Here is a 12935-nt window from a genome sequence, read left to right as displayed (position 1 = left end):
ACGTGAGGTTGACTTTATATTAGACTACTTGTTCTTTAAACCTATTAAGCTGTTCCAATAAATGTTTTTTTATTTTTATTAAAACAAAATTTAACACATTTTGAAGACAAATTATACAAAACCCACACTTAGTGAATTACCATCAGTTACATTCCAGTTCTTCTTTTGCTGAACTTTATTAAACTTCCTTGATTATTGAAATCTTCCTGTACAAACTTACTTTAATATACAAAACTCTTAACTAATCTTTTTACACTACCACCGAATTCTTAATCTTAAACACTATACTTTTGTGCCAACAGTTCATTGAAATAAATCTGTTTTATCTTCAACACTAAGACATTTCTTTAAAAACATTTAAATAATTAAATAATAGTGCTTTACAGAGCGCCCAAAAAGGGCGCTCTGCCAGCACCCGTTTGCTGCGCGAGGGAACCACAGCGGACAAACCGCATGGTTCCCCAGCGCAGTAAAAAGAACCCGCAAAAAGTGGGTTCTTTTTGCAGCACGGTTATGACGCTGCAAGGCGCAAATGGCACACTTGCAGCGTCATAACTGCGCCGCAACGTGCAGACGCTAAGCGTCTGCCACAGCAAAATAGTGGCGCCCATGTGTACTGGGCGCCGCCATTTTGATGTACCCAGTACATACTAGGGGTGAGGCCTGATTGGACGCTAGTACTAGTACGTACTGGGGGCGGGCCAAAGGCCCACGTAGAACACACCATAGTAATCATTTAGAACTGTTTAGGAATTATTAAGTAAATATACCAGATCTGAGAAGATATCTATAAAGTACACTACAAATAGTACTAGATGTGGGAAGATAATTGTTAATTACATGTTTGAAGGCGACAGATAGGCACTTTAGTTAAATGCAAAGAAAATGCTTTTAAAGCTGTTTTCCAGGGTAAAATAAAAATAAGGTTAGTGTTATCCATGGTGAATCTTGCTACCGAGACCATACAAGTTGGGAATGTATCATCCCCACAGCTTATTTATTTCATAGTTTAATACCATAGTAAGAAAGAGAAGAATACATTTATACAGAGCTACAGGAGCTGGACACAATCTTTTTTAAAACAGTACTATCACTCTTTGGACAGTTCTTGTGGATAAACTTTTTGCAAGGCACTGTTTTGTCTATAGATGAAACCAGTACCATCATCTCCCATTTCTCCAAGCTCTTGAAGCGAAGAAACACAAAGGTTGCGCTCTTTCAGGTCTTTTGGCAACTTGGACTTCTTCTCATCTATGCGGCGAGAGCGTCTCACAGGTGTTAGATATTTCAGATCCTTAACAGCAGAATCATTTACTTCACATTGTAGTTTTTTCTTTGCACTTGGGAATCAGAAAAACAAGATAATCATAATCATTGCGACTTGAATACTCCCAAAAAAACACCTTCCCAATGGTATTACGTATGTTAGGTATCTCTCTGCCCCAGCAACAGATAATCTGGGGAAACATAAAATCCAAGAAAATATTTAAATAGCTTTATCTCTAATACAGCTATTGTTGCAAAAAAGAAAAACTAGTAAGATTCTAATAGTTTACAGAACAAAAATGGAAAGCATGTCCTCTAACAATGTGATCCTACAACTCTAATCAAGAAGTTAGTCAGTATAGGACTTATTCTCTGGTCAACATATACAGTAGAGGTGGAATCATGTGGCCTTTCAGATACCACTGGACACTAGTACTCATCACTCATCACCATAGGCTACTAATAGGGTTTCTGGGAGATCACCAACTTCTACATGATTCTCACCCCTGGTATATAATATTGAAACCTTGAGAATACATCAGTAGGTGGGTATATACAAAAATAAATTGGTCATAGGTTCCTTTCTTTAAGATCTCCATTAGGTGCAATCTTTCAGAGGCTACTTTTGATCAGTCCTAGTAGTATCGCTGTTCAAAGCAAACTATACCTTTATTTACACACACTAAACCATAAATCAAAATCCTTTAGCGCGGGGAGACAGAAATGGCTAAACTGATATTTATGCAAAATCATTATGATCTACTTTCAAACAGTTTTCAGATTTCAGGACACTGAGGAATTTCTTTGTATCATGAAGCTATCATTAGCTAAATTATTTTGGAATGACTGGTAGATTAATTATATAGTCGCCCCTCCTAATTCACAGATCTGAGATCTGCAACCCTGAATATCCACGGAGGGGTGCCCTCCACTATTTTCAATGGTGTGCACCCTATTCAAGCCTATGGGATTTTATCACACGTCTCCATGCCCTTCTAGGAGGCATTTCGTACCCGATCATGGCATCCTGTACCCAATCCAGACTTTTCCTGTACCTTGCAAAGAACAGGGAAATACCGTTCTTTCCAAAAGTGTGGGAGAAGTCCGGATCAGGTACAGGATGCCTTCTGCCTAGACATGGAGGCATGCGATAAAACCTGTGTTTAAAAGTTTTCATCCCATGCCTAGCTTAGAGGAAAAGACGGGAAAAGGCAGTGCGATAAACTCCGTAGTCACATATAGTAAGGATCAGGCCTACTATGATTGGAGTAAAATGACAAAAGTTCTACTCTCTCAAAAGTGGCAAGCTAACAAAGGTTGCAGTTAGGTTAATCCAGTAAAGGCAGAACCCTTTTTGTTGAAATTTATTGAACATTACAGGAACACAGATCCTTCTTTGGTGAGGATCATCAAATGGTGAGGATCACCATTGGACAAATATTGTCAATGATTTCCAAATATACAACATTTATTTGACATTTAGCTTAATGTGGCATTGCTATTCCTTTTGCATAATTTTGTGGGTTTCACTAGACTGGATGCAGCTCCTTTTCTATCAGCAGAAACAAATCCTGAGTAGTTTCACTCAGAATGCTCTCTTGTCAACAGAAACATTGACGGTTAAGAGATTATTTCTTACCAACCTCTCCCCATGGGTTGAGGCAAGAAACAATAGATTAAAACAGTTTCATGGGCTGTGCTAAATCCCCAAAGCACCACCTCTCCCACTATTCAGGATGACTACGGGAGGAGAGAGGAACTGAGAAAATAGCTTCATCATTCATCAGAATTTTTGGAAGTAGCCAATCTACATGTAAGAAGAAAATTCTGGATCCAACCATGTCTTGAATAGATTTGTACCATCTGCATGTATATCTTTTTTATTAAATGCATCTTCATTAAACTGCAACAAGTTCCCCAGAGAAGATCCTTCACGCACTCACATCTTCCAGTATGAAAACTCAACTCTTAAACTGAACAGGATGTCATGCCCAAAATATTTGTTGACACTACTTAAATCTGAACAAGTAGGCCCCCTTATTTTGTAGCATTTGTATTGTCATATTTGCAGTCATTTCCCCACCAGAAACCACAACGACTATGTATATCTAAAGCATTTAATGCTTACCTTTCCAAATAAGGAGTAGTTGACAAATTATATTTAATTAAGAACGATCCCATGTTGTCATTTTCAGGAGTTTTAAACTCCAAGAGTTCATCTTTGTCTGTGTTGCTGTCACTCTCCTCCTCTTTTTTACATAACGCAGGCTTACAACTCTGTTCGTTTCTTGGACTTTTTTCAACTGAAGAGTTCTCTTGTTCCGACTTCAAACAAACATCGGCTGCATTTGGGAAATTCTCTTCATTACTTGACTCCGTATTTTTATTCAAAGGAGCTTCCTTGGAAACAGTGTCTATCTTATTTTTATCTAAATTGACTTCCTTTGCCTCATCATTTTGAGTGATTTCTTTCCTCACACATTCTTCTAGAGAAAATAGGAATACAGAAATATAAGATTACACAAGTTGAAGAATTGTTTCCATTGAAACTCGGGGGGCACATTCCCCCCAATAAATGGATATTTCATGTATTTCCAAACTGTAGAAACTGAGGTGTATTAAAAATAAGATTTATTGTGACCTATGACAACCCTAAGATGACTCTTTCACAGGGCTTTCTTGGCAGAATTCATTCAGAATGGATTTATTTGCCTTTGCCTTCCTCTGAGGCTGAGAGTGTGTGACTTGCCCAAAGCCATCCAGTGAGTTTTCATGGCTGAGTAAGGATTTGAACCCTTGCCTCCCAGTGTCCCAATCCAACGCTTAAATTCAAAACTCATTGTACATGATAGACAGAAAAGATCTTCATTAGATGCACAGCAGCAAGTGGGGTGACTATTTGTTTCACACTAAGCTCTCCAAAATTCCTAGTGCAACAACCTTTTTTACTTACAAATAGGAAACAAACAAACAAACCCAAAGAAACAAACCAGGAGAGTAGAAAATGGTGTTGGCCAAAAATGGAGCAGGCTGATAAAGGAAAGACACCTTCACCAACCTACTGTATTTCTGTGCTGCCCATGGAAGCAGAGGCTTTGCTTCTTCAGCAGCCAGTATGGAAAATGAACAGGATGGCAAAGGAGGATTGGAGCACTATTTTCCCCTTGCAAACCCACTGCCTTTTTATCCTGAATGTAGTGGAAGAGGAGCTCCTCTGACGCCAGTATGGAAAATGAATTAGTGGAGAAACAAATTGCCCTTGTTCCCTTTTTACTGCTCAACTCCACCTCAGCTTGGAATCTTTTTACTAGACTGTTTTTGATTCATAAAAGAGGCCTGTGATCTTTTGAGTTTTCTCTCTCCATTGCAAGAGGAAGAGCCATGCATTCAACTCGGTAGAATTATTGGTTACCGGTACCAAGCAGGCAAGTAGCTGAAAAGATGGAAAATATCAAATTGAGATTGGGAAGTCAGGAGATAAAGATGCTTAAAGCATCCAAGGTTGAAGAGAAATAGAATTTACAATGCAGTGCTTATTCATACACCGAAGTGAGCCAGATCTTATATTTTTCTGCTCTTTTACAAGCATGTCAATAGGGCAGATGCATGTAAACACATATACACACATGCTTTTATAACATCACATATGAGTGTACACACACAAAGACCTGTGTGTGTATTTATTTATAAATACACCCAAATACGGTATATAATTTTAATATTCTCAGCCTTGATGACAAAGAACAACATTACAACCTTTGCTAGAAGAACTTGCATACTTGTCTAGTGATTCTAATAAACTTAAGGTGGGAAATTCTTATTCTTACCATCAGATTTTCTTAGATTTGTTGTAGCCTTCATAGCATCAGCTAACGCATGACGTAATTCATCCTTTGGCTGGAAGAGATATGTTTTGGTTAGTATCCGATTAGGTTAGTTGTAATTTGCCAGTGTGTTGATCAGGGTGCTGGACTAGGACCTGGTAAACACACATTCAAGTCTCTACTCAACTGTGAAGCTCACTGGGTCATCATTCCACAAGTTTGTTAAAAAGATAAAATGGGGGGAATCGAGCTACATATATTATTTTGAACTGTTTGGATGAACAGCAGATTATAAGAGTAGTTCCAGCTTTTATATTGTTTAAAAAAAAAATACCATAGGGTAAATCTACCAAATAAATCTTTGGATTAAAAAAAGGATTTTAAAAAACAATTACAAAAAGGGGGGGGGGGGGGGGGGGAGAGAAAAATGGGAAGAAAATACAAAGGATATGAGCATGGGATAGGTATATACATTAATATAAGATTACCATATTTTCAAAAAACACATTTTCTTGAACTTTGTTTCTGTAAAATACATATTCTTGAGTAGTTAAAGCACTGAAATCTTTTGACCTGAATATGGGAATACTGACCATAGGAGAATGTTTATCTTTCCAGCATTGGAGTATGAATCTTTTAGCAACTATAAAAGCACGCAGGATTGAACCATCCTGACCATTAGTTAAATTCCATGTCTTGTTAACTTACAAGTAAACATAAACTCTTCCTATTCTCCTGTCAAAGCCCAATGTATTAGAAACTATATTGCATTTAAGAGATCCTACCTGTGCTCCTGCTAGAATGGCACTTTCATAAATACCAAGCACCTTTTCAGTGGAACGAAACTGTTCAAGGCGCATCTGGCATACCCAATATTTGGCAAGCTTTTTTGCATCAGGCACTTGAAGTATGAGTTTTTGCAAAGTGGAATGAACTGCTTCACCAGCATAACCCTGAGAAGAGATATACAGTAGTAAGGATATTGTACAGTATGAACAAGACAGCCAACTTTCCAAAAGTTGATTAATTTCTTATATGAGCTGGGAGCCCAAGCAACCAAGTGATAGTAGAGAATCTCCGTAACTGTTAACTGACAAATGGCAAAGAACTTTCAATCCCTCAGCAAAAATCAAAGGTGGGAAAAGTGTGCTTTACAGGCTGCATATAGAAACCAAGTGTGGATTCTGGAGCCCCGCCCCCCCCCCCCCATCCTATTTTTCTTTTTTAAAAAACTGGGCTGACTTTCAGGTAATTCTTTTGCTCTGCAAAAGTGCCTGAACCATGGTGATTTGCTTATCCTGGTCCTCTAAACTCCCTAAATCACAAAATATAAAAAGAAGCAGCCAAATAGGTGACCAGAAGTGACATTGCATCACTCTGGGTATGACAAAAATGTACCTGTATGGCCTGCTGGGTGGGAGCAAAGTAGTGGGAAAAATTAAACATGTCCCCATGCAGAGATGTCAACCTTGGGAGGTGAGGAATCATATCTGTTTCAATAAATGTTCAGGGAGTATAGTCAATAGTTATATGTTCATATAGCTAAATGTTTAAGGAGTATTATCCTGAAATTGTGACATGCTGTTGCTTCACATAGTCTTAAAGAAATGACATACAGAGACATAATCATGATTTTGTTTTTACCAGCCTCTCACCGTCTCAATTAAGGATAAACATTCTGCAAGTGTCTTATTGACACCATCACTGACGATTCCTTGTTCATCTTCTTCTGCTATAGCAGCCCAAAATGACTTAGCTGGTTCTTTTACAGTTTGCCCAACTGTTTCTATTTCAGTCTGAGTAACAGCAAATACTGGAGCAGGTGGCTTCTTGATCCCTTTCCGTGATTGCCATTCAGCTAGCTGAGTTCTGTAAGTAGGTGTATTGAAACAGTTATCCAACCTTTCCTTTGCTCCACAACAGAAGCAAAATCATGTAACAGGCCACACCAATGTACTCCAACTAAATGCATAAACATGGTTAGGGGCAAGTAGGGACACTGTCTTCAGTCCCAACTAGCTCCAAGTGAAGAGGTAGCCATGGTCAGTGTTTTCTCTCCTCCAGTGTTAACATTAAAGATAGGAAATTCATTTCAAATTAAGCATAATAATAATAACTGTTAGTAGAAATACCATTGCAGACATAATGAACCACGGCTCCAAATCCATAGAGAAGTGCCCCCACAAGTTGGGTGAGAAAGAAGCGCAAGAGACTGCAATGTATTAACAATATCTTAACCATAGTTCTGCAGATAGCATTATATCTGTACTAGGCCAATGTGAAAAGACTCATTAAAGATGAATCAGGATTTCAGAAGAATTTGCAGAGAAAGAGTCAAGAACAGTTAAGGAAATGTGCCCCAATAAAACTCAGCAGATTAATATTGGTTCTAGATTAATAGCATCCTGCTCACCTGCCCTCTCAACACTCAGGTGCTATGAAGCCATTTCTTTATAATACTGAGATTCCAGCTTAAACAATTCAATTATTTATTTAGTCCAGGATGGGGACGGGGGACGGGAGGGGAGCTCATGTGGTTCTTGGATCATGTTTTAGTATACAGTGGGCCCTGTGGAACCATGGGCTCCAAATCCTAAACATTGAATGATTGTTAATCCATATTACATGATGGTGACATGAAAATACACACTTCAGCATGGCTGTTCCATGGCCACCATTTAATAATACGGGCAGCCATCACCAGTGTTTTCCCCCTATCATGGGGGGGGGGGGGGGGAATGGAACCCCTGTGAATATTGCTGGATAAATAGGTCCACTGAACTGATTTTACCCCAATTTGCTATAAACAGGTTCCCAATCTGTAGGACAGGACTCCCTGCAGGCCATGAGTTGCTTGGAGGATGGGGGTACAAGACTTAAAGACCTTGATCCCTCCTCCTCCTCCCAAACTTTTTATGTCCTCGCATGGGAAAAGAAAGGTGAGGAAGATGCTTGGAGCAGCCACTTCTGCCTGAGGGAGGAGGAGGGGAATAGGACCACTGCTTTGAACTATAGAATGTATACTCTTAGAAAGGTGAACAAAGGGCCACTGTGCTCACTCCATGGAACCTTCTGCCTACTTTCAAATAATTCATATGTATTTTTTAATATTTTTGAGTTCACATGCCAGACACTCGACAAAGTATGTCAGTACTAACCACACATTATTGTTTTCATTACCTTCTCACTTCCGAAGATCTTGCCCGAATACTGTTTCTCTTGTCAACTGATTTTGAAGCTGACACGGTACTACGGGTTTCAGAAAGAGGTCTTGCTAAACTTTCTCTTACAGTTTTAGATACGCTAGGTTTTTTTGTTCTGTGCACAGAATTATTAGTATTGGGTGGAACAGCCTTTGACACTGGTTTCCAATTTCTGACAGGGTTTATTTGGGCTTCTCCTTTATGCACTAATGCACTACTAAGAGATTGTTTCTCGTGAGACAGAATGGCCTTGGGATGGCTGACAGACACTCTCACAGTTGGCCTGTTTTGGAGAAGGGTTACAACTTCAGGCTTAGAAGCACCTACTGTGCTGGTAATCTGGGTGTCCCTAGTGCATTTACTACTCTCTGTGGTTCCAGTTCTCACCACTGACTTAGGTGGAACAGCCAAAGAATACCTTTTACTCTCATTTTCTGGAACTTTTCTGAACGAGTTGATCTTAGATGACACGATCCTGCCACGATATGAACCAAGCACACGCTTCTCTGAGAGGCATGCACCAGGATTGGGGGTAGTTATTTTCAGCTGTTTCTCTTTTGCATTTCTGTTGAGTGAGAAGGTCTTACTGAATGGGGTGCCCTTGTTTTTGTTTTCGGCAGGGTCAGAAACTGCTGTAGTACCGGACAGAGGATTACAATTTGTAGCTGTATCAATTTGCTTCAATACAGTGGGAGATTTTAAGGGCTTTGGAGAAATTATATTTCCCCCCAGAGTGCTGTTTAGCCTGTTCTGTGCAGATCCATTTACGTTTTCTTTGTCTTCCTGAGAAATTAAATAAAACACAAAATGACAACATATAAATGTTATATCTAACTAAGAATTAACACAATACAGCTAAAAGAACTTCTCACTTATAGTATATACAAAATAATAATAATAAAGCATTATTTCATCATCATTTCCCCGTATTCTGGAAGATTAATACATTTTAAACACAGGATATGAATGCCTGGAAACTAGAAAAGCCAGACAATAGGACAAAACCAGACGCAAGAATTGTTTCCCTGCATTTCTATTCTCCTGCATTCCCCTCTATATTTATTTCATGGGTAGGATGTGAGGGCCTGGAAACATGCAGCCTTTCCAAAGACTGTTTTTGCATTTGTTCAAAAAATGAAAATTTATTATGAAATATTTTCAAATGAGGAATGAAAAAATCAAGGTACTACCCAGCCTTTAACCTCTCTCTGCTCTTTTCTACACTTAGTACCTGAGGCTGGAGGGGAAATTTTCAAATGCTGCAGAATAAAAAACATCTTCAGATATGCCAGGCCCCTTTCTCCTGCATCACAGGTGCAAAACACACTGCAGAAATATTCCAGTTTGAGACCGCTTGAGATTGCCCTGGCTCAATGCTAGGGAATCCTGGGAACTGTAGTTTTGTGAGACATTTAGCCTTCTCTGCCAGAGAGCTCTGGTGCCACAATAAATTACAATTCCCAGGATTCCCTCGCACTGAGCCAGGCCAGGTCTCAAACTGGATTACTTCTGCAGTGTGTCTTGGACCAATGTTGCCAGGCTTCTGCACTGGCTCCTCTTGCTTCTTGCCTACTTCACATTGCTCAGTGTTCCACAATATCTGAAAGAAACTGGCTGCACCCCAAATAATAAATGAACACATACATACAGATATGTGAAAGGACAGAGAATTTTGTTTGGGAAAACTCATATTTAGACATCATTAAGATGCTGAAACGTAAGAACTGCTTAAATCTGGAATGGTCCAATAGGCCAGAAGACATGAGGTAAATGACCTCAAGCGCTGACATTGTCTGGTGCCACACTGTTCTGACATGCGCTTGTCAGAATTCTGAAATGTACTTGTACTTCCTCTCTGAAATCCTTACAGTCACACTGGATGGCAAGGAATGCACCAAGGAAAAATACATTATCTGTAACTAGGGTTGCCATTTGTCCCTGGTAAAAGTGGACAATTATGGCAACCCTATCTGTAACCCACCAACTCAAGGTAGCAGCAGGTTCTCCCAGTTCCTGTGCTTGGGTTCTGAGTTGGTATGCCATCAATATAGCAGTCTGTAGTTCCATTTGCAACAAAAACAGAAAACATTTAAACTAAATTTAGTTGCTAAAGAGATAGCCAACACACATTTTAAAAGTGCAAGACATCAGCCCTTTTAATTGTGAGAAAACTGGGCTATACATAAAATATTTTATGATCCTAGAATTACAAAACAACTTTATATCTGTAAAGAGTATTTAAAAAACAAGAACTGCATATTTCCCCTATACCCTTTGGCATTTTTCTAGGGCGAAGACTCTCTCCATCTCAAAAATTTCAGAGATTTTATATTGTACAAAGTATGAGAGAAGTAAGACCTTGGAAAGACTGGAGATTTTGTCTATTTTGAAACATTTAAAAAGCTGAAGCATCTTGTCTGGGTTTTCAGCTGGAGCACTTGAACACACAGCCCCTCACAGCCTTTCAACAAGATCCCTCACCTGTAAGGCATTACCAAGGTGGAATATTTATAATCCATTTTGATTTTAAAACACAAGTGGATGAATACCAAACAAAACATATGTTAGGACTTACCATTTTTTTGCTTTACCGATAAAACTGTTGTCTACTTTCACTTGACTGACTGTTGAAAAAAGGAAACAAAAAATACATAAGTCAGAGCTGAATATCAAATTTATCTACACATCACTGCATTTTATTTACTGTACGTTCAACTATAAGTCTACCTCATGTATAAGTCAAGGGCAGGCTTTGGAGGCAAAATTATGTTTTTGGCATGACTCAAGGATAATTTGAAAGTAAAACCAAGAGGCCTGTTACAGACAGGCCAAAATAAAGCTGCTTCAGGTCACTTTGGAGGTATGGTGTTTCAATGATGCATGTGTCCTAAGAGTCTGGAAGCTGCACCAAAGCTGCACTCCAGTCCTTAGGAGTGGAGCATGGTTTTGGTGCGGCTTCTGGACCCTTAGGACACATGTATCATTTAAACAGCATACCTCCAAAGTGACGCAAAGCAGCTTTATTTTGGCCTGTGTGTAACAGGCCTCTTGAAGTGTCTTCATCCCACTTTGGAATATGAAAGTCTTAAGAGGCTAGAATCAGGTCTCCCAAGGAAGGAAGTTCCAAAGTTGTTTCTGCTGAGGTTCTCCAATCCCACGCAAGTCCATATGGAAGAAGGCAGTTTCAGGTTTCCTGAAAGCCCAGGTCCTTGAGGGCTTTGTAGTTTCAAAAGATCACCTTGAACTGGAAAGCACTGCAGTTGGTACATAACAAGTGACATGTGGTCCCTGGAGTGCGCATTAGGCAACAGTCTGGCTGCTGCATTTCACACTGGTTGCTCCAGGCCCTTTTTAGGGACGCATCCACATTAAGTCCATTACAGTATTCTAATTGGGAGATAAGTCAGGCGCAAACCACTTATGGTTATGGGAGGCCCTTACCAAAGTTAGGCCATAATAAACCAACCATGGAAAAAACAAACCCTCCTGGACTCAGCATGTCCTACATTTGGGGCTAAACTTTATCCTACAATTGTCCTACATTTTGTCCCAGTTTATAGTAGAGGATTATGGCAGCCCTACATGAAACCCACCAGGTGACCTTGGGCCAGAAGTCACACTCTCTCAGCCTCCTCAGGGGAAGGCAATGGCAAACATCTCTGAACAAATCTTACCAAGGAAAAGCCCCATGATAGGTTCACTTTAGGGTCACCAAAGTTGGAAAGGACTTGAAGACACACAACAATAACTCTAGCCAGGACTAGCAACAGGATTTATGCCACTGAGGGTGCCTCTGCACTGTGGAAATAATGCGGTTCGACCTCACTTCAACTGCCAGGGCACCTCCATCCTACAGAACAGCAAGATATACGAACCTTTCTCGATGCTCCACTGCTTTCCTCTCTAAAGAAGCTCTGCTGCAACTGCCATCATCAGCCGCCACCGCTCAGTCGTTTTGAATTGATTTGAAGAACGCGGGGGAGAGGCGGGCGCTCCTATTGGCTGAGCGGGAGAGCCTCGAGGCTTGAAATCAGCCAATCAGAGCGAAGGGAATAAGGAACGGAAAAGGAGGCGGTGCTACTCGGGTTCTCATTCGAAAGGGGGAAAAGAACGCGGATCCAATCAACGGCTCGCGTTCTGGGTCACGTGGTCACATCGTCGCCTATGTGGAGGCGTGGCTTACAGATTCCTCACACTTTGGTCATCCGGGTAATTTTTGGACTTCAACTCCCAGAAACCCCAGCCGCCACAGCCAACGTCCAGGAATCCTGGGAGTTGAAGTCTAAAAAAAACCATTGAAAGATCAACATTTGAGATGTTTGAGACTTGAAAGTTCGCTTTATTGCTTTATCCCGCCTCGGCCATGACTGCGTCACACTCTCTCAGCCTTTGAAGACAACCATGGCAAACCTTTGAGGCAATGGTCCCCACAACTGTGCTGTGTAACTGTGGTGTGTAAGAGATTCTGGACTTCAGCTCCCAGAATCCCAGACTATTGGCCAATATGGCCGAGGCTTCTGGGAGCTGGAGTCCAAAATCTCTTTCAGTTTGGGGACCACTGCAACAAATCTCGCCAATATACCTCAGTTCGCCATAGGTCGGAAATAAGACACACAACAACACCAGGAAACTGATGCCACTC

The 12935-nt window shown here is 40.3% G+C and overlaps 1 protein-coding gene across 4 annotated transcripts; it reads right to left on the bottom strand.

Moving 5' to 3' along the window:
* Nucleotides 1–686: 686 nt before the first annotated feature.
* On the bottom strand, nt 687–12288 carry CKAP2 (cytoskeleton associated protein 2). 4 transcript variants are annotated; one of them, XM_042447121.1, is made up of 8 exons: nt 12169–12288; nt 10869–10917; nt 8271–9076; nt 6746–6959; nt 5876–6043; nt 5094–5163; nt 3395–3752; nt 687–1340 (listed from the first exon to the last, which is right to left on the bottom strand). In XM_042447121.1, the coding sequence occupies exons 2-8, from the start codon at nt 10869–10871 to the stop codon at nt 1091–1093; spliced, it is 1869 nt and encodes a 622-aa protein (XP_042303055.1). In that variant the 5' UTR covers nt 10872–10917; nt 12169–12288; the 3' UTR covers nt 687–1090. The 4 variants fall into 4 exon arrangements, with proteins under 4 accessions (XP_042303055.1, XP_042303057.1, XP_042303056.1 ...); XM_042447123.1 differs by having other exon boundaries at nt 3395–3749; XM_042447122.1 differs by having other exon boundaries at nt 10869–10913; nt 12169–12276.
* Nucleotides 12289–12935: the final 647 nt, after the last annotated feature.

This window comes from Sceloporus undulatus, chromosome 1 (genome assembly GCF_019175285.1).
Source record: "Sceloporus undulatus isolate JIND9_A2432 ecotype Alabama chromosome 1, SceUnd_v1.1, whole genome shotgun sequence".
Classification (NCBI taxonomy): Eukaryota; Metazoa; Chordata; class Lepidosauria; order Squamata; family Phrynosomatidae; genus Sceloporus; species Sceloporus undulatus.
Note: the sequence above shows the minus strand (reverse complement) of the source record. Positions and strands in the feature narration are given on the sequence as shown.

Bases quoted from the DNA above. Each gene is read 5' to 3' on its own strand.
- CKAP2 (XM_042447121.1), bottom strand. The intron at 5,164-5,875 runs GTAGGATCTCTT...TATCTCTTCCAG, and splicing joins CCATTCTAGCAGGAGCACAG to CCAAAGGATGAATTACGTCA. The intron at 1,341-3,394 runs GTAAGCATTAAA...CTGATTCCCAAG, and splicing joins ACTACTCCTTATTTGGAAAG to TGCAAAGAAAAAACTACAAT.